The sequence below is a fragment of the Molothrus ater genome, chromosome 3, assembly GCF_012460135.2.
Source record: "Molothrus ater isolate BHLD 08-10-18 breed brown headed cowbird chromosome 3, BPBGC_Mater_1.1, whole genome shotgun sequence".
In the NCBI taxonomy this organism is placed as follows: domain Eukaryota; kingdom Metazoa; phylum Chordata; class Aves; order Passeriformes; family Icteridae; genus Molothrus; species Molothrus ater.
Window position 1 is genome coordinate 78,980,699 of NC_050480.2, and position 26,774 is coordinate 79,007,472.

General features: G+C 43.3%; 1 protein-coding gene and 1 long non-coding RNA gene across 2 annotated transcripts in view; one reads left to right on the top strand and one right to left on the bottom strand.

Moving 5' to 3' along the window:
* Positions 1-25,920, top strand: part of ADAM17 (ADAM metallopeptidase domain 17) — a 34,562-nt gene extending 8,642 nt beyond the window's left edge. Inside the window, exons 2-19 of the mRNA XM_036380522.2 lie at positions 3,696-3,828; positions 5,249-5,382; positions 6,294-6,382; positions 8,375-8,543; positions 9,102-9,232; positions 10,884-10,973; positions 12,010-12,123; positions 12,654-12,798; positions 13,342-13,430; positions 15,226-15,378; positions 16,147-16,346; positions 17,371-17,474; positions 18,144-18,278; positions 19,196-19,326; positions 20,342-20,420; positions 21,564-21,652; positions 22,282-22,338; positions 23,924-25,920. Of these exons, the coding sequence (XP_036236415.1) occupies positions 3,696-3,828; positions 5,249-5,382; positions 6,294-6,382; positions 8,375-8,543; positions 9,102-9,232; positions 10,884-10,973; positions 12,010-12,123; positions 12,654-12,798; positions 13,342-13,430; positions 15,226-15,378; positions 16,147-16,346; positions 17,371-17,474; positions 18,144-18,278; positions 19,196-19,326; positions 20,342-20,420; positions 21,564-21,652; positions 22,282-22,338; positions 23,924-24,274 (2,393 nt within the window). The 3' untranslated portion in view covers positions 24,275-25,920. The remainder of the gene's footprint in view (positions 1-3,695; positions 3,829-5,248; positions 5,383-6,293; positions 6,383-8,374; positions 8,544-9,101; positions 9,233-10,883; positions 10,974-12,009; positions 12,124-12,653; positions 12,799-13,341; positions 13,431-15,225; positions 15,379-16,146; positions 16,347-17,370; positions 17,475-18,143; positions 18,279-19,195; positions 19,327-20,341; positions 20,421-21,563; positions 21,653-22,281; positions 22,339-23,923) is intronic.
* On the bottom strand, positions 17,252-20,629 carry LOC129046648 (uncharacterized). The gene is made up of 2 exons (XR_008508286.1): positions 20,588-20,629; positions 17,252-18,000 (listed from the first exon to the last, which is right to left on the bottom strand). It is a non-coding gene; the product is annotated as an uncharacterized LOC129046648 (long non-coding RNA).
* Positions 25,921-26,774: the final 854 nt, after the last annotated feature.

Genomic DNA, 26,774 nt, shown 5'->3' on the forward strand with positions numbered 1-26,774 from the left:
ACCTTTCCAGAAATGATGCAGTGCAAAAGAATGCTTATGAAATGGCTGACTTGCCACATTTACTTGTTGGGTTCCGGACAATAGATGGGGCATGAGATCATGGGAATTTGCTGTTGTACTTATGAAAGCCAAGCTGGTTGGAGAAGGCTGACATTGGTATTTGAATTGCTAGCTGAGCACTGAAAGAGAAACTTCTTCTTTTGAAATACATGCAGTGGCCTCCAACTCAGGGAGTTAAGCTGTTCTCTTGTGCATTCTTGAGCTCTTTGGTGCTAGAGCAGAGTTTATTAAAAGATACTTTCTGTGTTAAGTCTGGAAGTCTAGTGCCAGGAGGCTTTTAGCCCAGAAACAAGGTGAAAAAAAAGAGGCAAGAGTTGGTGAGGTCAAAGCTGGGGGCAGAGGTGGATCACTGCTGTGGATTTCTTCTTGAGAACTTTAGGATATTGTCTTTGTCACTGATGTTCCTTCCCGGTCTGTCTTACAAACCCAGTTTCTGTATGTTCTTAGGAGGTTTGTCTCTGGGAAGGAAGGTACCGTGAGGTGAAGGCTGGTGGCAATAAATAAATACTTGCCATATCAGGATGCAATTAAGAGGTTCCCTAAAATGACAGGAATGCAGAAATCTAGGAGGGTGTGGAAGGGAACGAACCGCAAAAAAATGGTTTGGGAAACCTAAGCTCAGATCTATTGAAGCCCATGGGAAATGACTCTTGGACCATAATGAAGATAATGGGGAATGAATACCAGAAAGATTTTTAAACTTGAATAAAAAGTCAAGTATATGCTTTCTATGGCTGCCATCCATAGTCTGCTGTACAGCTGGATTCTGTACAGTTCTGTGTTTTCTTTACAATAATGACACTTCATCTTTTATTTTCAATAAGCCATGAACATGGATTCATTTCGCAATATGAACATTTTACAGGAAAATTTTGTTTTGAGTGTATTACCAATATATTTGTTCCACATCTGTCTGATACCATAATTAGTTAACAGATTATGTCTGGGAGCACTGTATCTTAAGCCTCTACTTATGTTGTAAGTAAAATTAAAAGCAAACAAATTTAGGAAGGATAAGAGGAAATATGAACAAGTGCACTCTTGTTTCAGGGTTACAGGAATTGGGAGTGCCGTGTGTTTCATTTGTTACTTCAATAGAATCATCTTACTCATCTTCATGAACTTCTTAGGTCTTGTTCTTACTACCCTTCCTGTGTCTCTGTGAGACATTTCCAAAAGGGTGTCTGTATATTAAGGTGGAGTAGGACTTGCCTACCAAATAAAAAAGCCTGATTTTTTTTTTAGCAGACTTCTCAGTTCTCTTGCCATGAAACTGAGACATTTTGTCTGGCCATAGTGGCAACTGCGTCTTGCTTTTTGGCATGGCTTTCTCTTGGTTCTGGTCTGTACTTCAAAGGAAGAGGTGGAAAAGGACAGTAATGTTTTGTAGCTAGGGTTGTGCCTCTCGGGCAGAGCTTGTGCTTGGCAAGTCCCTGAACAGCACGGCAGTGGTACCACGCCTCTTGTTTCATGCCCCATGTCCCACACACTTGGTCTGTATCATTGACCAATGTTGGATATCCCGTGTATCAACATTCACTTTGAGAGGTCAGCTCTAGCCTGAGTGTAGTGACAGAATCTTGAGTTTGATTAAAAGAATTCAGAACTAAGCAGTTTAATGAGTTTTTTTTCCCAGAACTGATTTCCTTGCCTGTTCCTACCCCTTCCTAGGTGGTTCTGGATGAGGGCAGACACCAGATAAAAAGCAATTAATTAGAACGGACTTTTTAACAAAAAAAGAGCTGTTTGGAGGGGGAAGTTAGGCATTTACTCACTGCATGGCTCTAGTGAACCAGCTCTGCAGCATTTGGCAGCTGAAAAGGAAGGCCCTGCCTGACATGCAGCAGTGGGGCACGTGTGGGGAAAATCCCAATGACAGAAAACACGGTGATAGAAACTTGTCTTTGCATATAACCCGAAACACATGGTAATCATGTGCAGGTGCTCTCGACCGGAGGGTTGTAAACAGAAATCAGGAAATTGCAACTGCGCTGCCCTTCCTGTGTTGCTCAAGGCCCGGGGAGGGAGAAGCCTGGGAACTGCTGCTCAGTGGCGTCTGCTGCCCAAGAAAGGAGCCGTGTCGCCTGTGCCTTGCTCTGTGAGTGGGTCTGGCGCAGGGCCAGGAGGGCTGTGAGGGTCATCTTTGCTTCTGTGCCTTCCTCACTTCAGTGTACACAAGCACACCTGTGGCTGTACAGTGCTGGTTAATTCTGCCCACCCACCCACCCCCTTGCAAAAGGAAAAGCAAGGTGCTTCCCTTGCCCTCATCAGTGCATGCGTTCTTAAAGCTTTCCTGTGCTTTGGAAGCATGGATTTGGGGATAAATTATGGTACTGAGTGACAGGTTTAAAAAACCCATATTATTTCAAGAGCTATGAGCATCTAGATTTCAAGTTGGCAATCTTGGTTTGTTGCACAATAGCTGGTAAAACAGCTTATTAGTGGTGCTGCTTACTTAAAAGGCCAATAAAACACATGAGGTGCCTTTGCTGAGTGGGGCAAGCTAGTGACCCCACTAGCTAGGGACTCTGAAGGAATGACATCTTCCTTAACAGAAAACTTCTTTGGTAGCTATCAGGTCTGGTTTAGAAGCATAGTTGGAAATGGAGGGGAAGGAAACAGGAATTTTTTTTAAAAAAAGAATGTCTGGGTGAGCACTTCTGTCTCTTGGAAAGCACATCTGAATCCTCATTTAGTGCAGTGAAGAGTGAACACCTCTGGCTGAGAAGGAAAATGGCAATGTGGGAATAAGAACCTGTGGTTAAGGCTTTAAATAGCAACTGAATCTATCAGTGCTAGTGGAAGCCAGGGTGGTTGTTGGGTGTCTCTCTAGGTAGTGGGTGCTCCAGAGAAGCAAGAACGTGGATGGATGTTTGAATGAAGGAATGCCTTACAAAGTAGCAGGAGGCTTTATCAGCAAGAGCCAAGAACTGTTTGCAGCTATCCTGCACTTGTTAATGGTGAAAACATCTGCAGAATATTGACCTGAATTTGTAATTTTTGTACTGCTCCCATAGGTATTCAGGCACTTGGTCTCCTTTCTCTGAACAAGTTTTTGTGTTCTGAGTAGGAAAAGGAGTTTTGCATGATGGTAAGGTATTGGGAAACCAGGGTATCTCACCTGAGTAGTCTTGTTAGTTAGTTCTGATTGATTGTGATATCCAGATACCTGTTTTCTGGCTACTGTTGGCCAGAGAGGCCCAATACAGTCCAGTCTGCAATTAACTTGGTTTAAGTCTCCTAGGTTAAACTATTTCTTCCTCAGACTCATGTGGGGACCAGCAGAGAAATTCACCCCAGAGAAATGGGGCCATTCTCCCCATGTAGTTTCTAGGGGGCAGCCAGGGAGGGCTTAGTTCTGAATTGCTGTGGCAATAAAAATGATGAGTTGGTTGCTCAGAAGTTGTAGAAAAAGTGAAGCAAACTCTGTCACTCTCAGATTGTCTTGTCTCACTCTATGATTTCTACTTGTGTACACAAAATAGGCCATTACAGAAACAGTACAGTAGTTACCCTAAAATTAGAGCAAATGTGGTCTCACTGTTAAAATGGGAGTCTCTGGTTTGCTCTTTTTTTATGTGTGCATTTGGAAAGAAAGTCTTTTGAAACTAAAGCTTTCCTTGTTGGTCTTTCAGACACAGTTGAGTCCATGCTTTCAGACTACGACATCCTCTCCCTGTCTAGCATCCAGCAGCACTCACTGAAGAAGAGGGACCTCCAGCCTGAGACACATGTAGAGAGGCTCTTAAGTTTTTCAGCCCTGCAAAGGTAATTAAATCATTAATGATGAAATAGCATAATATTTTCCCTCAGTTTCTATGAGTAATGTGCAGTTTCAAACCCAGAAATTGTCTTGTTTTCTGTCATGACTGGCCAGTTCTTCTAGGTGAGTGATCTGCATGGTTATATGATTTCAGAGAGGCTCAGAGGAAAGGGGAAAGTAAGTTCTGTTTTATTTCTCTGATGGCTGAAGTGACAGTCATTTAGGATTTCTTTTGATTTATTTTTAGGTTTAGTTTCATGTAGATTGCTCCCACTGATAGGGTTGAATCTCACTTATACCTCATCTGGCAATGTTGTCAGTACTTCTGGTCTGTCCTCTGGTTCTTGAAAATCTCAGCCTTCAGTTTGGGCATTGTGGGTGGTTTGCTGCCCAATAGATTTACTGTATTTCATGTTTTGTTTGTTTGGTTTGGTTTTGGTTTTTGGTTTTTGTTGTAAGATGGGACATAAAAGTTCAGGTGAAAGGGGGAGGAGAAGTAGAAGGGAGCAGGCATGAAGATTGCAGAGATTTTATTCTGAGAGTCAGAAAAATGCCTTGCAGGTATTTTAGTGCTGAAACTGAATCTGAAATGGGGAGCAGGGTCAGAATAACACTTTGAATTAACAAATGTAGATTCATTTTTGTTTGTGTGACATCTTGTCCTCTGTGTATTCATGTGTTTCCCCTGTGTCATCTTCAGCTGTCATGCAAGTAATGCATAATTGTTGAATCTCAAAATGTTTGAAAGGGCTTTTTTTTTTTTTGAGTTTGGAGGGGCAGTTATGAAAGGTTAATGGGATCAGATGTCTGACTGTCCCTGTTTTGCACTGCCTCATGCACGCTGGCTTTAGGGTGAGGTTGCCAATGACGATTACAGAATAATTGCAGAGGAGCATGCCAAAAATCTTTGACCCAAAGCCCACATAAACCAAGAGCCCACGAGGCTTCTTCTAGAAAAGGGATACTTCTTGGGATAGTTTTCAGTTTTTGTGACAATATATTGTAAAAATGTAGAAAAATGTAGGGAGTTTAGATTTCTGTTTATGGTCTTCTGCCTGTATTATGTCAGAAAGTAAGAACTTCAAGATAATTTAATTTCAAATAGATGGAGAAATTTCTTGGTCTGATTCTTTTTTTTTTAATAGTTACCAGTAACTGGTTTTGCTTAACTGCAAATGGAGAAGGCACATTATGGGCAAACTGACTATTTTAGATTTGGGGGGTTATATTTTTAACTTTTTAATTAAACATCTGTGACTCTTAAAATATTTACAGTTATCAATTACACAGTATATGTTTTTGTAGGCTGCTTATCAGAATTAATGCTTTTTAACTTCTTTTGGACCCTCAGTAAATGGAGATTGAATGTATCTGTTATATGTGTATACTTTGCTTAAAAATAAATGTAAGTAAATTCTTTTACAGGCACTTTAAATTATACTTAACTGCAACTGCTGAACACTTTTCAGAAAAATTTCAAGCATTAGTTGTGGATGGTGAAGGCAAGGAAAAGGAGTATCGTGTTCAATGGCGAGACTTTTTCACCGGACATGTTGTTGGTCAGTATGAAGTAGACTATGGGTCAGTGCTGAGCAACCACAGCTTTGCTCGAGTCTCTTGGGCACAGTAAATGGTGTATTTCCCTCATTTTCATCAGATGTGGTTAGGATGAAGAAATAAACATAATTCTTATCCTCTTGGGTTTTCTGGTTTTGTTTTTGTGGTGTGTTTGGGGATTTTTTAGGTTTGGTGGGTGGTGGGGTGTATTGCATCAAGCTCCTAAGACAGGACTCTTGTGTTGAGTTTGGCAGGACACAAAGGTATAATTTACTTAAGCAGCAGCTTGCAAATCATTATTTTTTTTAAATTCTGATGGTAGCTTTAATTCCAGCTGGAATGTAGGACTTGAATGTTCCTTGCCCCAGAACACAAAGCCAAGGTAGAAGTGATGCAGTAATGCCTAGACTGTTCAATTAAAAGACTTAAAGATAGATAATTCTTTGTAGATTACTTTTCTGTAAAGAAAGATGCCATGCTCCACTTTCATGCAGTACTAATGCTTCTGCTAAGTTGTTTTGATTTCTTTGTTGCCTTTGTGATGTGGTGAGACTTTTCCACTGGAATGCAGGCTGACGCCATGAAATTGCTGTCTGATAGTAGTTAGATGCACGCTGCTTTTGTTGGCAGAAATATTGTGTCCCCCATTATTAATCCCCACAGCCATCTGAACACTTTCTGCAAAATTTTCTGTTAAGTCTGAGTCTCGTTGATTGTGACCATTGGGAAATTAAGACCTGGGGGAAGTGCTGATTAATTTCATTTTTTTTCTTTAAATGGAACAGTACAGAGACTGAGGAAGGTAATTTGTCATGAAGTTTAGAAACAATTAGAAAGCCCCAACAAACAGTGTCTGTGCAGGAGCACATGCAAACAGATGAATTAATTTAATGCTTCCATGCTTGTGTTAAAGGAGAGCATAATTCCAAGGTTGTGGCACATATTGGGGATGAAGATTTTACGGTGCGAATCAATACTGATGGAGAAGAATACAATATCGAGGTATGCTTTGCTTTGATGGAAAACTGTATCCAGACAATCACCTTCTTTTCCTCTGGGTGTTCCTCTTCCTTGTTGGTTATGTTGACACTTCTGTAGCTCAAACTAGATTTGATGGTAGTGTTTGTTTTGGGGTGAGGATGGAGAGAAATAAGAAACCAATTTGGCTTGCAAGTATTGACTTTTATTAGTGAGTGGCATTCTCTGACCGTTGCATGTTTTAGGTACATCAGGGAGAAGGTATATTTTAAATAGGAAGGGATTTCAGAAACAGAAATGGATAATGTCAGAAATTAGTGGTGATCGTGGCCTCTAACTGTGGCAGTCTAAACAGAGTCAATATCTGTGAAGCTTTTTAAAACTGGCTTTGTTCCATCTTGGAAGTTTTCCCATTCTTAGAGCTTCATTAAAAATCTGATATTTTATCTGAAAATTGGTAATTTTTCCCTACTCCCTTGTTTTTCACCATTTTACTTGCTTGTGTTATTTTGAACTCTTGGTTAAAAAAAAATTCAACAAGTATATAATTAGAGACTGTCATAATGAGATATTCAGTGCAGTATATTCCCAGACACAAGCAGTATTTGAATGGGTGAATAACAGTAATTATGGCTGAGGGTTATATGGATATTGTAATTGTCTCCAAACCCAAAGATACGCAGAATTATGGGTAAACCTGAGAAATCTAGTCATGTTAAAGTATAAAAATGTGATCAAAATGCCCAAATCACTGTGCTTGTGTTTTACATTGAGAACATACAGTATCTGTTTGCTTGTGATGTAAAGCATTTTTGTGTTTGTGCTCCAGAGCAGTTGTGGGTGTGCTTGTTCCTCTGTGCAGCCACCCCCCTGTTCCTGGCTGGCTGTGTCTGTGCAGCTGGGGGCAGGCAGTGTGTGCAGCCTCTGCCCTGTTGCCTTGCTGGGGCTGTCCCCAGGTCAGCTTTGGCCACTACCAGCCCTGGGTGAGATGATTGCCATGTGCAGAGGGAGCTGGCCTGAGTCTGTTCCCCAAAGGCAGCATGAGCAAAGCTGCTCTGCCATTTCCTGCTTTTGTTTTCAGGGTAGTTGTGTATGGTTTGGAAAGGCTGTGGGCCTTTGTGTAAACTGCTGGTGCCCTCTCACCTTGCCTTAGTGTGTGAAACCTTCAGTTTTGTGCTGCAGACATGGCTGCTGACATGGCACAGCCTTTACATTCTGGGACCTTTTTGCTGTGAAGTGAAAGCACAGTGTGCTAAATGATGGCTGGCTGAAGTTGGAAGAGCCCTGCCTAAGGGCCAGAGGAGACCCAGAGCCAGGTGCACTATGCTGTAGGTGCAGGCAGTCTGTGCTGCTTGGCTCTGGCCAAAGAACTGACCCTGTCTGTGTCATATTTGGTGGTGTTGCTTTAGCTTTAACATTCAGATAAAAATAGGATTTGTCAGTAAAGTAAAAAGATTATTTGTATGCATCTGCTATGGGAATTGGTGTCTTTCCTTGAGATTTCTTGGTGTTCTTTGGTTTTGGAGAAACTTACATGCTTGTGAGTGACTTAGGTAGCTGAACATCGAAGAGCCCACATTCTGCTGTGTGCTTAAAGGCTCTCTGTTACCTGTCTCTTCCTGTGCTTCTGGTCAGTGCATGGGTTACCAGTTAAAGATATCCTTCTGGCTCCATGCTCTTACAGAGGGGAGCAGAGGAACCTGAGAAGCCTCTTCAGCTTGCTCAGATTCTGAGGAGAAGAAAAATTCTCTCCTATGGCTTTATCAGGTAGCTGCCACTACTTTGTTAAGATGCTCTGAGACTTTTGCATTCCTGTGTAGCATAAGAGAGTTGACTTCTGTTGGCTTTCTTGTGGATGTCATTTTATCAGTAGATTTGTTCCTATGGGTGAAGTGCATTTGTGCCATTTGTGTGTGTAGACAGAAAACTGTGGAGATAAAATGGTGCATACATAAAGTTTTTTACTTATCTAGACTTTGGGTTCATTGTGTTTCTAACTTCTCCTTGTGCTGTCAGCCACTGTGGAGATTTGTAGATGATGCGGAAGATGAAAGACTGCTGGTCTACAGATCTGAAGATATCAAAGATTTCTCAAGGTTGCAGTCCCCCAAAGTATGTGGTTATTTAAAGCTGAGTGAAGATGAACTGCTGCCAAAAGGACTGGAAGACAGGAAACAAAATGAAGGTGAGTGTCCATACCTTGGGAGAGCGGCATCTTTGAAACAAATTAGCTCTTTCAGTTCACTGTGGGCATGAAGGGGGAAGCAGCACTCCTCATGCCTCTTTAAACAACTTTGTATTTCTGTGCACTGTGCAGCAGGACCTCTTTGGCCTCTATGGTCACTCAAGGATCCATCTTGAGCTGTGATGAGGTTTTGAGAGTTTTTGGTCCCAGTTTCCTCTGTTCTTTGCTGTGTTAGCAAAAGTTGGGGTAATGGCTAGGAACAGGAGGAGGAGAGTTGTTAAGGTTGTGGTGATGATCTTAAAAGCTCTATAAGTAAATCTGATGAATAACTCAGTTTCACTGCCATGTGTTCTTTTCCCTACAGTAGGTTTGAGGACTGTTAGGAAGACAAAGTACAAGAATGACTATTAAAAAAAAAAAAAAGCCCCAAACTAAAACTAAACATCCCCATTCTCCTCCCAGGAGCCCACCTACGCTCAAATTCAGGTCGTGAATAAGGACAGTAGGCTGAGCTGTGGTAGTAGTATTGAGTGGTCTTTTTTGAAATATTTACTTTAGGAAGCACCCATCGGAAGAAAAGAGCCGTTCCAGAGAACTCCAAAAACACGTGCAAGATGTTGGTAGTGGCAGACCATCGTTTCTTCAAGTACATGGGCCGTGGGGAAGAGAGCACCACTATCAATTACTTGGTAAGTAACACCATACAGCTTATATTGCTTTTGTACACATGGCTTTTACCTGGGAAAATGCTAAATTGTGCTTTAAAAATATTCTACAACGAAGCTAAGGTAGTTCAGTAGTCTTCAAATTTCACTTAAAAGCAAATTCCTTCCTGTCATATACTTCTGTTAGCTATGCTGTTTTCTGCCCAGGAACTTCTCTTTTCACAGTCAGAGCTCTAGAGTCTCCTGGGTTTTGAAATCCACTGCAAATTATCTCAGCAACTTTAAAGTTCTAGCATATTTAATGAGAAGTTAAAGCAACTCATATAGATCTTCTTTTCCAGATTATTTCAGGTTTCTCTGTCCAGAACAATAAATTAGAAGCAGGCCCAGTAAACAAGTTGTTTGGCTGTACACTGGTGGTGTGTATTAACCCCAGCAGGCAGCTCAGCTACAGGCAGCTCAGCCTCAGGCAGCCACTTGCTCTCCTAGATGGAATGGGAAGAGAATCAGAAGGGTGAAGGTGAGATAACTTGTAGATTGAGATAGAAACAGTTTAATAGCAAAAGTTGTTCACAGCAGCAAAGCAAAACAAGGGAATTAATTTACTGCTTTTCATTAGCAGGCAGGTGTTCAGCCATCCTCAGGGAAGCAGGGCTCCATCGTGTGTACCAGTTACTGAGTGACCCAGCTGAAACACTGGGGTTGTCTATCTGACAGGTTTTTGTGAACTAGAACAAGGCCCTTCTCTCTTTCAGCAGAAAGGGAGAGTATGGGGGTTTAGGGACTGAAGACAAAACAAATTAAAACAGGTTTGGAGGCCTGTTGTTCATCTAAAGTCTCTTTCTGAGCTTTACTCTTTGAAATGCTAATCACTCTGTTCCACTTTTGCTGGCGTTTTGACCTTTCTGTCCCCAGAAGTGCTTTCACATTCTCCAGGTGAGGGGGCCTCATTTGGTGTGTTCGCAGAAGTGCTCTTACCTCAGCATCTGACATGTGCTGAGGCTGACCCCTGTTGTGTTTCCTGGGTAGATGGGTACTGTTAACAACACAGTGATTGGAAAACTAAAGCATAAGCTATTACTGAGTGGTTCTGAATGTCACTTCTCCTTCTCAGCAAGTTTGGTGGTTTATATTTAGCATAAGGTGTTTTTATAAGAGAACAGCTTGAAAAGGGAGGTATTGATTGTGGGCACTGACAAGAGACTTCCTGGAACTTTGTGCTTGAACCATAATGAGGAAAATAATAGGTTTTTGGCTGGGTGAGGGAAGCAAGCCTGGGGGGTCAGTTAAACTAGTTAAGCTCTATGCTGGAACAAAGCAGTAAAAGCAGCTCCCTCCTCTGCCCTTCCCCTCAAAGAAATCTGGAAAATTAGTGTTTGAACAAAGTGTTTCTCAAAATGTCTTGTTCTTAATATTATTGCTATTCTACTACACAAACAAAAGTGATAAATGGAAAAGTTTGTGCTACTATTTAATGATGGAAAATTTTCAAGTATATTGGATAATACTGATCCAAAACCAACAGTACTTGGATCCAGGGAGTTTGTCCTATTACCTTTCACGAGGTTCAATTTTAAGTCAAGTGACTGTTTCTAGGTAAGTATGTAGCAGTTTCTCTGAGTGTCTTTTGCTCCATGAAAGCTCATTTGGGTAACCTGTTTTCTCCTCCACACAGATTGAACTGATAGACAGAGTAGATGACATCTACCGAAACACTTCCTGGGACGATGGAACCTTCAATGGGTACGGCATACAGATAGAGCAGGTATTCACTGCACTCTGCAGAGGGCTTCCAGCTTAAAGGAACATGCTTCAAACAGCAGTGCTTCTGATTATTTTGTCTGGGTTAGAGCTAAAATAATAAAATCCTACATTATTAACCCCAGCCAGGAGCACTCTGAAATTGCATCTTGCCAGTGTTAATGATCTGACACGATGCCCATTTTCAGTTCCTTGTGTTGTTTGAGATGTGAATTTTCAGGGAGAATTTTTCCATATTTATTCCTGATTCAAAAGTGTATTTTTCACCTGAATATGAGCAAATTTTGTTTCATTCAGACATACTCATGCATTTATCTCATATACCTGTTGCTAGTGCTTGGCTTTCAAAGTCTGAGTGGGCCTCAAACCCAGGTGAAAACAATCCTGCCTGAAGAGCTTTAATGACTCCCTTAGACAACATGCTAGGCTTGTATATGGACACGGGGAATGTTGTGACTTCAGTTTCTGTGATGGTGTCTTGAAGTGCACAGAAATCTGGAAAACAGCATTAAAAACAGGAGTCCATCAGCTCAGCATACTGCAAGAGCTGTGATGTGGGACATGGAGACTCATGGTACAAGCCAGCTGCCCCTTTGCTGGGAAAAGATCTGCAGGCATAAAGAAGGAGCATTACTTGGGTAGGGAGGGGGTGGAGAACATGATGAGCTAATTCTGGATTACTGGGAAGGTGGCAGTCCTTTAACATACATTTTGGTTAGCTAGAGCTCTGAAATTATTTGGGGTTATTTATACTGGTTTTATTTGTCTGGGGTTTTTCTAAAAGTAAAAGACATCTCAAAGCAGAATTTTACAGTGAAAACTTCTGATGTTATCCTGTAAAAGGGTTACTTACAATGTAATTATTTTAGTTGGTGTATTTAACTAGCAGAGGCTGGAAAGTTAATATTAGAATCATGATGAGTCTGAATTTTTCTCCTTACAGATCTATTGGGATATTTAAAATTATATTGAAACCTTTTCTGTAGCTATAAAATTGACAAAAATTCCTGTTCATTGTTGTTGCCCTTTTTGACATGTAGATTATTATCCACAATGAGCCAAATAATGTAAAACCTGGAGAAAAACATTATAATATGGCAAGAAGTTATCCAGATGATAAGAAAGATGCCTGGGATGTGAAAATGCTGCTAGAGGTAGGTTGTAACCCTTGAAAAATTGTGGCCCTTAACAGAAAATTGCTCATTCATATGGCTGCTCTGTAGTAATGGGTGAAAGTCCTCTGCTCCCTCTGCATGATGTGTAGATGTCACACAAAGTCAAACCAGCTGCTGTGCCCTGTAGCCCTTGGTAAAGGGCTCCCTTGCATAATTACAGAGCAGACATCAATTAGTCTTATTAATGTGGTCTGAGTCAGGCAGTCCTGATATGTCTGGCCGTGAGACTGGCTGCCTTGTGACCTTCATCAAGTTATTGTACTTGGCTTTGTCCTCCCTGTGGAAAGGGGAAATGAATAGACAAGTTATGTAAATGAATGGGTACAGTGTACTTGGGCATTATTTTAATTTCCTGCAGCTCTGCAGGACTGCTAAACAGCTGCTGTGTTCTGAATAACCAGATCTAGGAGGTACTTGTCTGGCACATTAAATAAATATTATTATCTATAGGCTTCTAACAAGAACTGTAAGCTAACAGGGATTTGACTTTTTTTTTGTTTTTTTTAAAGCAATTTAGCTTTGATATTGCAGAGAAAGCAGCTCACGTGTGCCTTGCTCATCTCTTCACGTACCAAGATTTTGACATGGGAACGCTTGGACTGGCTTACGTTGGCTCTCCCAGACCTAACAGCCATGGTGGCATTTGTCCTAAAGGCAAGGCTTCTTCTTCTTCTTCTTCTCTCCCAGTTCTGGGTTGGAAGCTAGTTTTTGTTATTCAAGTTTAATTCATTTCTCCAACTTTCATGGAGTATGTTGTGTTATTTGCACACACTCTAGGAGCTGGTTTTTTACATAGAAGGGATGGCTGGTTTTTTTGGCTGGAGCTGGAAAAAGGGGGAAGGATAAAAGTCACTAAACAAAGTTGCTAAGCTATCTGGTGTGAGCAGACTGTATAGAAAAAACCCTGTTCTAAGGGCTGCTTTGTGTGGGCACATCCTGCAGCGGTTCTGGAATGGCAGATGCTGTTGTCTTGGAAATTTCTGCTGTTTTTGCCTTTACTGCAATACATGAGCTTTTGGAGCTGTGCTTGAAAGATTCCCAGCTCCAAAAATTGGCAGGGTCTCACTAGTGAGCCTGTGAGAACAATAAAGTTGTAAAGCTGTTCATTTCCCCAGACAAGTATCCCTCTCTTCCCAAAAGTACCCTGAAACTCAAGAAAAATGTTTCTCAATTTTAATTTATTTCTCACTCTTTCAGCTTATTACAGTCAAATTGTAAAGAAGGATATCTATCTGAACAGTGGCTTGACCAGCACCAAGAACTATGGGAAGACCATCCTCACAAAGGTAGAAGAGTATCCTCCTCATATGTGTGTGTTGGTGATGTGTGCCATGGGATTGTGACAAACTCCTGTGCTCTCTCAGAAAAGAGCTGCTGGCTTTCCATTTGAGTGAGATCTCTGAGGACAAGGATATAGATCATAAAACAAAAATCATCTTTTTTGTTGTAGCTGACAAGGGGAGACAGGACTGAATGGAACTGAAAATTGAACTCACTGTGAAACAGGAATAGAAGCTAGTGTCAGGCTGTAGTTCCTAGATATAAACAGGCTTTTGATGTCTGAAGATGAATTTAAATGTGTTTTGTTTTAACAAAAAATCCCCAAGCAAACAACAAAACTCTTAACAAAACAAACCCTCAAACAGAGCAAGCAGGCAAAGTAGGAGGTTTAGTTTGAGCCTTTTAATGAAATTCCTCCACCTGATTTTTGTGTGTCCTGAGTAGAGAACAGTATAGTAGACACAGCTTATTAGTGCTAATACTAAGTTTAATGTAAGTTGATGCTTCCTGGATTTTTTTCCATACTTTATGAGATAGTAAATGCACAAAGGCCTAACTATGAGTGTTGTCTCACTTGTAAAGACACCAGAGCAGTGCCTATGTCTGCCTCTATTAAATCTTTGAAGTTGGGCATATTTCACTTTTGCTGACTTCTGCTGGCTTGTCAGCTGTGCTTTTCTGTAGCATGATTATGATAATAGGAATTTATAATTGATGTGTGGGCTAAAACTTGGCACAGAAACTGTCAAGAAGATAGGGAAAAAAGACAGTAAAGCTTTGTGTTAGAGGGATGTTGACAGAGAGCTCTAGCAATAGCTGTTGCCATGCTATTTGCGTTTGTTCAATCTCCAGGCTGGAGTTCTGCCTTAGATTACAAAGGAGGTTTAGTTTTCCATCTTCCCAGTGGCAGGCTTAGGGCTTGGGATGATGGTTCACATGGATTTCACAGGGAAAGTGCTGCATGGTTTCCACTTTGGTTTAAAAAAACCAAAACCAAAACAACTTCCTTAAAACTCTTCTCCAAATGAAACACAGTGAAGGCCAGGAGGGATGCCCGGGCAGCTCTTGGTCCTTCCCGTCCCCGCACAGCAGCTGCAGTGACAGTTCCTCTCCAGAACTGCCCAGTCTCTGTGGTTATCTTTATTTCTGTGTGAGTTTAATTTGTGGTTGTCACCTTGTGAGTGTGACACCATCTGCTGGGGAGGGCGCCGTGGGAGGTGCGCAGCGAGCAGAGCCGGTTTGGGATCCTCAGCACAGGCAGGCGTGTCTCACATAAATGATGTTGGAAATCCATCCCTGTTGGGCCACAATTGTAGGTGTCTTTCCTAGAAATCATGCAGTAGTGGAGTTTATTCAGCACTCCTAATGTCATCATCCATTTAGAAGAAACAATTCTAATGGCAAGATCTGTTAAACAAGAGATTGACTAATTGTAGTAGCTGTTGTTTGTTTGGATTGGGTTTTGTTTTAACTTTTTATGCCTTCCAGCTACATAGAAGGAAATTTTCATATTTAAGCATCTGCATTGCCTTGAAAACAATTTGAATCGGTATTCTAGGACAGTATTTTGCCTTTAACAGTGATTCAATGTTCAAATCTAGTCCTTGAACTTAACTTTGAAAAGGACCACAATTTTATTTACCTTAATTTCTCTAGAAAAGCAGAAAAATGTTCATAGGCAATTCCCTATCATCTTGGTGTATTTTAGTATTTCTGGTGGCCTAGAAGTAGCTGGGATCTTCTGTCCTTTACTGGTCAGACTAATTTTTTCCAACATTGTTTTTTTTATGTTCAAAAAAGGAGGCTGACCTGGTGACAACACATGAACTTGGACATAACTTTGGAGCAGAGCATGATCCTGACAGTCTGCCAGAGTGTGCCCCCACTGAAGACCAGGGTGGGAAATATGTCATGTATCCTATTGCTGTCAGTGGGGATCATGAAAACAACAAGGTATGGTTGTTTAGTTTTGCATCCACACAAAAGTTTCTGCTATGGTCAGTGACCCTTTGCATGGCAAATCTATTTAGTTAATGATTCCTGTAGTTTGAAACCACCAGAATGTAATGGATTAGCCATAAGAAAACATTTGCATGCAGTTGGGTTCTCTGTAAGATAAGCTCATCTTTGTAATCTGGGTTTCACTGGAGTTCATAGCATGTCAAGGTGCATTTTAATTAGTTGTTTGTAATTAGCTGTGGCCATATGCTGCTACAAGCAAGTCCCAGCAAGAGTCAAATCCAGCACCTTCAGTCCCACACAGCATTGGGGTGCTCCATAGCTGCTGTTGGAGAGGGGCTGCCAGGTGCCACAGCCGTGGTGGAAGCTTGCCCTGGCACCGTGGGGTTGGCATTGTGCCTGTTCTACAGATGAAACCCAGATGAGCAGGGGATGCTTGGCCTGCAGTCTGCCCTGCCCTGTGCCTCCTGTGCAGCTTCACATCCCGTCCTGGGGCCGCTGAAGCCATGGGAGAGCTGGAGCTGCCTCTGAGCCAGGCTGCATGGGGGAGCCCCTGCAGTGTGCAGCAGTGTCTGTTACTGACCCAGCTGTTACTGTCCCATCTTAAAGTTCTTCCAAGGTATCAAACTGACAGTACAAAGGGAATAACTGCATTCTGGAATGCCAGGGCTCAGAGACATGGGGAGGCTGTGGCTGTCCTAGATGCCACTTGTTGACAGAAAGGTACACTCAATGCTGCTTTTTTCCTCTGTGATTCTCTAGATGTTCTCAAGCTGCAGCAAAAAATCCATCCATAGGACCATAGAGGTCAAGGCCCAGGAGTGCTTCAAAGAGCGCAACAACAAAGTGTGTGGGAACTCCAGAGTGGATGAAGGCGAGGAATGTGACCCTGGCCTCTTGTACCAGCTGGCTGATCCCTGCTGCTCTGCAGACTGCAAACTGAAAGAGGGTGCCAAGTGCAGGTAAGGGGAAATGAGCTGCAGCTTCTCTTTACACAGGAGAGAACGTTGAGTTGGGCTAAAAACTCCTAAAGCCACCTGCAGTGTCACAGGCCCCTTTCCTGGCTTTAAGGCTGAATGAGTGAGCTCACAACAGTGAAAGATTTCATGAAAGGCTTCTGTATGTATACATTAATTTTTATAGCATTCTGTTTGTTTTCCTGAGAAGTGTCAAGAGCCACAGCCTTGCAAATTATTATAGTGCTGTCATTGTTATTACTACCATTATTATTAAGCAAACTTAGGCAATCAAAAAGCATTAAAAAATTTCCTGTGCAAATACAAGTTTTGTTTGTGTTGGAAGGAGGCTTTTTACACTGGTACATAATGGTAATTCCAGAATGCTGCAAAATGTGTTTGGGCAGACAACACAGTGACTGCACTAAGTGACTCCTCTTTCTGTTGCTGCTTTTTGGGATGTTCATGGCCTTGTTGCAATGCAGTGTCCAATCTTTTTTTTTTTCATAGTTCAGCTCTACACCATGTAACATTAGAGAGGTTGTGCAATTCCTGTTGTTTAGCAAGAAAATCCACACATTTTAATGAATGTTTTTGTCTAAGGGCCTTCATGTATTAGGTGAGAAAATGAAAGTAAAGACAATGCAGAATAGAAAGTAGGAAACCTTCAGGACAGACAGAAGGGGGAGAAATGTTTGGGGAAGGAAAGGGTGAAAGATGTTGTCCTAAGCTGCACAGCAGGTTACAAGAAGTTGATCCAAGTGCCTTGAATAAATACAAGGGTCCCTCTGTTGTCTCTCAATATATTGTACTTTCTATGTGATTTGGCCTTCAGTGCATGAAGAGTGAGTATGTATGTAGAAAGGTGGTTGTGGGAGGGGGGCAGAGAAGACAAAGGTTGAATCAATGAGTCAGTCTCCAAGAAGAGCTTTTTATTTCCTAAACCTTTTTTTCTCTGGCTTTGTCACACTTGTACTTATTTTTTAAAAATTGGTTAATATTTATTTCTTTCATTTTGATTTTTCCCCAGTGACCGAAACAGTCCTTGCTGTAAAGGCTGCCAGTTTGAAAGTGCACAAAAGAAATGCCAGGAAGCCATAAATGCCACTTGCAAAGGAGAGTCTTTTTGCACTGGTAGGATGTGGTTCTATCCCCTGTATGTCAGCTAGCCAAGTGCTTCAGGCTCAGTGTCCTGTTCAACCCACTTTCAGTCTAGTGCCCTTTAGTCATCCGGTACATGTAATTTTAGAGACCAGTTAAGCATCACAGTATGCTCCTATAATGAGTTTCATTGTAGTTCAAGAGTCACTTTGTGATTTATTGCCCAGAAGAACATAAAAAAGGTTGTTTTTAAAAAATTTGTTTCTTTCCCTTAAAAGAAAGGAAAAAAAAAGCAAAACAGAGTGTGTCCCTGGGGGGGAACAAGAATGAATTTTGCATAGAAAAGGTGGAATTGCTGCAGCTTTTCTTCACTTCCCCACTTGTTTACTTCCTCCTCATAGTATTTCTTGGAGACAGGGAATCAAGTCAGCGTGTGCTTTGCCGAGGGGGACTCCAGGGTCTGCACCTACTGCTTGGTGGCCAGTGCCACAATGCCCGAGCTGTTGATAGCCTCCAGAGGTTCTGCTGCCTCTCAGAGCAGCTGGCAGGCAGCCTGCAGCTGAAAGCCAAGAACAAGCTATTACTGGGGTTTTCCTGGGATAAGTCTGTATTGCCATTATTTTCCTTCTTTCTTCTGCACACTTAGGTTCTCTGCCCTTTGCTCTAACACAGCCCTCCCACTCTGCTGACTTCCATCTGCAGGGAACAGCAGCGAGTGTCCCCCCCCAGGGAACGCTCCGGATGACACCGTGTGCGTGGACATGGGCAAGTGCAAGGACGGGGAGTGCGTCCCCTTCTGCGAGAGGGAGAGGAACCTGCGCTCGTGTGCCTGCAACGGTGGGTGACACACAGGAACTGAAACGGGGCCGGGACTGAAATTTGTATTTCATCCCTGCTCCTTGGAGAGTGTTGGCTTCACTGTGGGCTGAGTTTGTGGTTTCTGGAAAAGTTTAAACTGTTGGGTTTTGTCAGCTGTTCTCTGTTTAAAAAGGGAATGTGAATGTCCTCTGTCTTCTGGTGGTTGGGATGAAGACATTAAGATGAGACTTAGGCTCTGACACTCCAGCTGAAGGAGAGGACACTCTCCTGCCTTCCAGCTCTACCACAGATGGACAAGAAGGGATTGTAAGGAGATTCCAACCAACCTCTGGATCTGGCATCTGACAGAGGAGTGGTGGCCTCCAGCAAGGAGTTAAAGAAAGATTTCAGAGAGATTAAAGTGTCTTGAGAATATAGAATGCCCTACTTAATTCCCCTGCTAACTTGCCTGCTATACACTTCTGCCAGTGACTTTTCTTGCTCCTTTGCTGTCCATTTTATCCCCTAAATGTGGGAAAGCAGCTTGGGAGTAGGATGAAAACTTCAGAGGGGCAACACAAGGAACTGCTGTGAGCCCCACCATTTGAGATGGAGGGCATAGCTGAGGAGACAGGTACCTAGAGGACTCAGAGCCCAAGAAATATTCAAATCTATCTTTTTGGATGTGCTTAGAACCTCTTCATTGGCTGTTGATTTGTGCAGTTTTGGGGTATCAGCTTGGAGAACTTGGTCCCACTGTACCCCTTAATATGTTGCACAGGGCATGTGATTGAGTTTTAGGTTTGATTGTCAGAGTGCCCAAAATTGGGTGGCTTGGCCCTGCTTTCCCTGTGGGCCAGCTGGTCAGGACTGTGCTCAGCCAGGAGACACACGGGGTTGTGGGTTGCAGGTGACTCTTTGTGCTTCCAAAGAACGAGTTTGCTGCTCTGTTTCAGAGACAGATAATTCCTGCAAGGTGTGCTGCCGGGACGAGCAGGACAGGTGCACGCCGTACGTGGATGCCAACGACCAGTTCCTGTTCCTGCGCAAGGGCAAGCCTTGCACTGTGGGCTTCTGTGACACAAATGTAAGTGTGCCCAGCTCTGCCCTGCTCGGGGTCTGAGTCCTTGGTGAGGGGGAATGTGCTGGGGAAGAGAAGCCAAAGCTTGAGCAGGGTAATGGCTTTTAAGTACCTCTTCACGGGGTAAGTACTAAAGGGTGTTGGAGGCTGTGGGTGTTGGAGTTCTGCAGACACCCATGTAAGGGGAAGCTGTTACCTTCTGGAGCTGCTCATTGTCCCCTCTGCTGCTCCCCACAGCCCAGCCAGAGACCCTGCTCAGCTCAGGAGCCTGGCACCCTGCACAAAGGAGGGGACTGAGCGCTGCCATAAGCTCGATTGGGTTTGCAGCGCTTGCCTTTTCCCGTTGTTCCTGTTAGCTCAATCAGTTTTTATTCCAATAATTCAGGTCAGGGAGCAATCACATGGAAATCCAGCCAGCAGTATCTGAAAGGGGCAGTGAGCCTGTGGCAGGGACACTGGTGGGTTGTTGGCATTCCGTGGCCTTTTCCATGGTTCAGCTGTACAGATACCTGCAGACCCCAGTGACACCCCCTGAGTGTCAGCAGAAACGAATTTGGGAGGGCATGCCCCAGTCCTTCTGCTGGCAGAACTGGAAGATCAAGGTTCTGCTGTGTTAAACCAGCACAGCCAAATCTGGGAGTGAGTTTGTCTGTAACCTTGGGCTCCTGAGAGCTGCAGCCTTCTTTTTGGATAATGGGAACTGAGGCTTCCAGTGTTTAAATCTCTACAGAAACATCAGTATTATGTCCCCTAACATGGGCCAAAGGTGGAGGGAATTTTGCACATTTCAAACAAAAATGATCTGATTCAGACCACAATTGAAGTGAAACTAGCTTGATAAAAATAAAGGCAGTAAAAATGGATTGCTGCTATTGGGCATGAGTGTAATTCTGTATTCAGAATGTAGATTAAGTCATGCTGTGTCTGTAGTTCTCATTTCATTACTATCATTGCACCTCCCTCTCCAAGAAGGCAGTACTTAATACTTGGGTGGTAGAAAATTATTTTGTTACTTTTGTAGGGCAAATGTGAGAAGCAAGTCCAGGATGTGATTGAACGGTTTTGGGATTTCATAGACCAACTCAGCATCAATACTTTTGGTAAGATAAATAACCATATCCTTTGGGGATTTTTGAGTTCATGACATGAACCTCTAAAGCCTCAGGGGGAGTTAGCTGGCTGGATTTATTCACCATGTGCAAGGGTAGCTGTGCTTGTGATATATCAAAGTATATTTTTGCCTGAAGTTTGAGACTACTGATCTCACCTTTTAAAGCTGAAAGGATGGGAGGCTGTTTTGCATTTTTGTACTCCATTTTTTTGTAGGCATCTTCCAAGCTTGTGAAAGGGATGATAGCTTCTTGTCTGAATACCAGGAACTAGGTCAATTAGAGAAAAGCAAATAATAATCAGTCTCTTTAGAGGTCAGCTAGATTCAGCAGGGTATGAAGTGGGCCTCTCAGTGGGTTTTAAATGTCAACAGAAAGGGAGTGGAACACGTTTAAGAAAACCAGAGGTCACACACCTCAAGCTGTGCCTGTGCTGAGTCGCTCCCTGTGACTGAGTGGGCCTCCTTGGTCTTCATCCCAACTGTGCAACCCAAGCAGGTGTCACCTCAGCCCAGGTGTCACCCCCAGTGTCTCACTCTCTTACTGGTACCAGACAAAACCCCTGGTTAAGCTGGTGCTGTGTCCCGAGCCCCAGCTGTGTGTGCTCATGGCACCACTGTGCCTGCACAGTGCAATTACCTCAGCTGCAGCTTTCAATCCCAAGTTTTAGGGAGAAAAAATTGTTGCTTAGGTAACTGATAAAGCTATTTAGCCTGCTTGGATAGAGGCAGTTTTTGAATCTTTGGCATCCAAATATTTTGTTGGTGGAGGCAGGTAGAGATCAGATGGCTGTTACATCAGAATGTGGTGAGGGACTCGCAGTGTGTCTTGTGTAAGTGAGAGGGGCAGCTTGGCTGGCTCAGTATAGGCTGTTCCAAAACAACCCATATCCAATATTACAGCCTCACAGCATTTCTCTTCACAGAACAGAGTAAAACCTGTTACTGTTAACATACTGGATACAATTTTTTTAAATTGTGTAATTTTACCTTTGCCTACCTCAAATTAGGCAGCCTTTCTCTAAGCAATTCTGAGGCTTCAGTTGCCTGAGCAGTAGCTGCAGAAGGGGGGATAGATGTGTGTGTTCAAACAGTATTTGGTGGGTAACTGACAGATTTGAACTTGGTTCCACAGGGAAGTTCCTAGCAGATAATATAGTGGGCTCTGTGCTTGTCTTCTCCTTACTGTTCTGGATTCCTCTCAGCATCCTTGTGCACTGTGTGGTGAGTAAGCTGTCTTTCAGATGACACAATCTGTTGGATTTTGCTGTGAGAACACCCTTCATATGTGAAGTGGCAGATGGCTGTGGGAGAAGTGATGGGAAGTTTTTAGCAAACCCTGTGGGGAAATCCAGCATATGTAAGGCTTTTACTGCTCCTTCAGTAGGCAAAACTCTTGCTAAACTCTGCCAGGCCTGGCAGACCCAGTGCTCCCATGACTATTCCCTGGAGCCTTTCCCATTCTTTCCCAGGCAAATTTTCTTTCTCTGCCTTCTGAGTTCCACCCAAGTATAATTTTAGTATTTTTATCATTAAAAACAAAGTCTTCTAAAGCCCTGTGAAGAAAAGACACCCACATTTTGAGAGAAGACCCAGAGTGGGAAGTGATCTTAGTTGATCTTGGGTGGATGGGTAAAGAGAGTCAGTGAGCCATGGGCACAGGGAGTGTGGACATGTGGTGTGCTGCCAACATCAGTGTGGGGTAGAGCAAAGGGGTGCTGTGCCCACAAGTACTCCTGGTATGAATGGGAAGGCATGGGAAGCAGGGGACCCTATGCTGAGTCCTTGCAGGAAAAAGGAGTCTTTGCCATAGGGAAATTAACTTTCTTATTTTGTTGTGTGTTTCTCAATAGGACAAGAAATTGGACAAGCAGTATGAGGAGAACACAAAGTCCCTGTTTTGCCCCAGTGTAAGTTGCTGTCTATGTCTGAATTGGCAGAATGCTGTCCCATGTGTAAAGGAAAACCTGAACCTCCAAAAGAGTAGTAAGAGAGAGCCCCAGAGCCCCATGCTGCAGGGGGGGAATCCATGAGAGGACAAGCTGCTTTCTGAACAAGCCTCTGTTCAGTCTTACCAAGCACTGCAGCATGGCAAGGTCTGATCCTTCCTTCCTGTAAGAGCTGAGCCTTGTTGGCAGAGCCCCTGTGGTGCAGCAGAGAGGGCAGGAAGCCACTCTGCTCTGCAGAGCATGGCTTCACCTGTGTCCAGCATCCCCTTGGGCAGCACCAGCCACAGGCTGCTAGTTCCCAGCCAAGTGGAGTCACTGAAGCATGAAGCTCAAAAATCTCTACAAAATGCAGTGTCTTTGCTGCAGAATGGCTGTTTGCAGGAGGTGGCTTCTAGCAGCCACATGTGCTACAGCCTTCCAGTTGCTCAAAGGTCACATCAGCAGCACTTCTCAGCTTGCAGATAATGAGCTGGGAGAGAGGAAGAGCAAAAAAGTGCCAAGATAAATTTTAATTACAGTGCAGTGTGGGGCATCTTGTGACATAGAGGTTTAGGTATCCTTTCCTGTGCTTTGACAATCCAGTTCCTATTAAAAAGTAAAATATTCAGTTAAGGAAAAGTTGTTCTGTTAGGGGAGGGGAAAAAAAGCCTTGTGGAGCTCTTCCTTATGCAACCATTGGAAGAAGCATATTGAAGTCAGAGACTACTGAGGCAGAGTGCCTCTGTCATCTACTGTGACAGAACTGAGGGTGATCTTAAGTTTGAGTGCCCCATAGCTGTGACATGAGAAAAGTTATCTTGGTGCTTCTTACCTGCATTCAGTTGAGAAAATCCCAGAGGCAGGAGAGAGAGAACAGTATAGCCAATGGCCTCCATGCACCAGCAACAGTTTAACAAACAGATTTTGTGTCTTTTGAATCTGCTGAGGATGGAGAGTTGGGAAGTGATAGCAGGTAAATGTCTCCTTCTTCCCAGTATTAGCATTTGCTGAGGTCCTTGGGGAATTTTTATGCTTAGAGCTATCTGGATATTTTCCAAACCATGCTGAAATAGTTGCAGACATCAATGGACTTGAACTTACTCTGGGTTGAGTTATGATGACACTGATCCCTGCAGTGTTTGACCCTATGTTCAGTGCAGTTCTTGTACATGAAACCATGAACTCTCCAAGTTGGAGGACTGGAATAAGCTGTACCTTGGACTGTTTCCCTACACTGAGCTCTGTGCCATGTGGCTTGACCCTCCATTTCCAGTCCTAGGCTTTGCCAAAGCAGTTTGGGCCCCAGGAAGGAAGGGCCGACTCATCAGCTCTTCCCAGTAAGGCTGTCACCTGCGGTGCTTTACACAGAGGAGGAGGAAGAAGAGACAGAAAAGCATTTCTGCCCTTAGGGACTGGCATGGATGATATGGCAGCCTTTAGGCTGTTCTAACAGGAGTGCAGCTGCTCCTCTGAACGTGCCTCCTCCCTTTGAAAAACGCTGCAGAAACCCAACCCTGGACCAGCTGCCGGTTGCTTTGCCGGTGACGTGGCCTCTTGTGTCTTGCAGAACGTGGAGATGCTCAGCAGCCTGGACTCGGCCTCCGTGCGCATCATCAAGCCGTTCCCCGCGGCGCCGGCCGCCAGCCGGCACCAGCCCCTGCAGCCGCTGGCGCCCGCGCCCGCCGCGCCCGCGCCGCCCAAGCAGGAGCACCAGCGCATGGACACCATCCAGGAGGACCCCAGCACCGACTCGCACATCGACGAGGACGCCTTCGAGAAGGACCCTTTCCCAAACAGCAGCTCCGCCGCCAAATCCTTCGAGGACTTGACAGAGCACCCTGTCATCAGGAGTGAGAAAGCCTCGTCCTTCAAACTGCAGCGCCAGAACCGCGTGGACAGCAAAGAAACAGAGTGCTAGTGTCCTGCTGCCTTCCCAATGTATGACTCGTGTCTGCAAAACAAGGATCTGAAACCATTTCATTTCTATAAATATAAATATAAATATATGTATATATATTTTTGTGAGGGAGTGGGAGAATAAGGAAGTGACCTACTGCAGATGCTGGTCATGTGTATGACCTTCCTTAAACTACATTTATTAGAGCATTATATCTTTTAAAAAGGAAAATCCAAACTAGAACTGGCTTGTTTTTGAAGCTTTTTGGATTTGTTTTTCTACTTCCTTGACCTTTAACATTTCCTTCGACCTGTGGTGCAAAACCAAATATCCTGATGGATATTGGATTGTGTATATCGGCCTTTTTTTATAATTTAATATTTTGTAGTCTGACAGCACTGATAGACAAAATTAAGGGGCTTTTAAAACCAAAATGAACTCTGCAGTATGTTCCATAATAGAGTAGATAATTTAGCAGTTTAAGGTACATTTAACCAAAAGCCTAAGCAAATGCCTTGAGAACAGAAAGAGTAATGAAACAGGTAAAAATACAGTCTCGCAGCATTCAGAATAAAGAAACTTAAAATGCCCAGCTTCTGTATAAATCAAGGATCACAGAGGCTGTTACACTGTACACAGTGCGTGAGAAATGCTCCTCTAGCATGAAACTCTTCTGCCTCAGTGGTGAGGCTGTCTTGCCTTGGTGGCTTTTGTTGGGAGCTTCCCACTCTGCACTAAGGTTTGTGTGCCGCAGGTGTCTGCTTGGAGAAAGAAGCATAAAGGAAGAAATCATTTATGCAGATGCTGTTTACAGTACTTTTGGTGCAGAAATGTTTCTCCAAATGTTATTTTAAAATAGGCAACACTATTGTTGAAATTTTCAAATTACTGAGCTCAGTTTTCTGTGGTCTCTGTGGCCTTTGGAAGCTCCTACTGCATGAATGACAGGAAAAAAATACTCCATTGCAGGGGAGGCATTTGTTCAAAAACAATTGCAAATTTAATAAAGAAATAAACCTTTGTTAAAACTTGCAGGGTAAGTATAAGGAGGAGATTTTGTGAATACAGATACTCACACAGGTAGTAAAACATGATGTAAAAAGCTGATAATTGGATGGTGTCTTCTGTACACCTGGAGATCTGTCAGGTGAGCTCGGACTGGCACATGAGCATTGTTTTAGCCTAGTAGCAGATGGACTGACAAGCAGAGTCACAGAGCAACTGTCCTGGTAGTACCGCAGCACCTTCATTCTGCAGCTGTTTTCTCCCACAATAATCTGTTGATAAAACTGACAGAACATGGCCAAGGGCAGAACCATTTAACTCTTACAAGCCGGGACTCAGACACAGGCATGTGGGGCTGCAGTGGGCCCATGTTTTTAAATGTGAGGGAAAGGAACTGAACCTGTGCTGCAGCATTGTGTGAGTGCTCCCTCTCCTCCACACCCAAGGATACTTGTTACACTAGTTACTTGAATGTGTGCCTTATGGTATTCCTATCTGACTAGCTATTATGTTTTATATGCTGGTTTTGAACTTTGTTTGGGGTTGTTTGTTTTTTGTTCAGGTTTTTTTCGATTCAGTGCAAAGTACACATGTGAGGAGTTAATTTAATTCCCAATAAAATAAAAGCTTTTTATATTAAAAAAAAATCAGTTAAACAAGAATTGTTTCTATGCAGCCCTTTTATAAAAGATCTCCATTCTCTGGTTGTCAAAGCCTGGGTTAAAAGTCTGGCATGCAGCCAGGCAGGAGCCAGGATTGCTAACTGCTCCTTTCTGAGCTCAGATGCTGCAGAGGCCAGACCTGGACTGTGAGGGTGCAGACCTGCACTGTGAGGGCTGCCTGCTTCCTGGAGCTGGAATGCCATGTGTCCTGCAGATTATCATCAGTTCACATGGTGACAGTAAATGCCTGAGGGATGGGGGTGTGCTCAAATGCCTGTCCAGCTACCAAATCTGTGAGCACATGTTCTCAGCACAAAGGTCTTTACATCCCAGGTGAAAACCATGCAGTGGCAGGTGCTTGGGAGCATGGAAACAGATTTGGAGCAGGCCCTGGAAATCACTGAATCCATCCCCCAGCCTGAGCTGTAGTCCAGAAACTGAAAGCAGTACTTGCATGGTTTGTTCATAACATCTAAGGCAGGAAGATCCACAGCTTCCCACTAGGAACCCCTTCTGCTGTTCAGCCAGTATTTACTGTAAGCATTTATTACAGAAAGGATAGTCCAGTTTAATACTCATAAATATTTATATATCACTTGCTTCTGCTCTGGCTCCAGGCACATGAAAAATACTTATGGTTCAGTTTATAACACTGTTACATAGTAGATGACAGGTCTTGGCCAGCTTGTCTTGATTATTTAATGAAGCAAAGGCAGTCTAATAGCACTGACAGTGCAAGACAGCATGAGAGCCTCTCATTACTCTCCCACCCCCCACATAATAAGCACACCATGTCAACATAACTTAATACAGCCCACAATTATGGAGGGGTTACATTTCTAGTGATACACCGT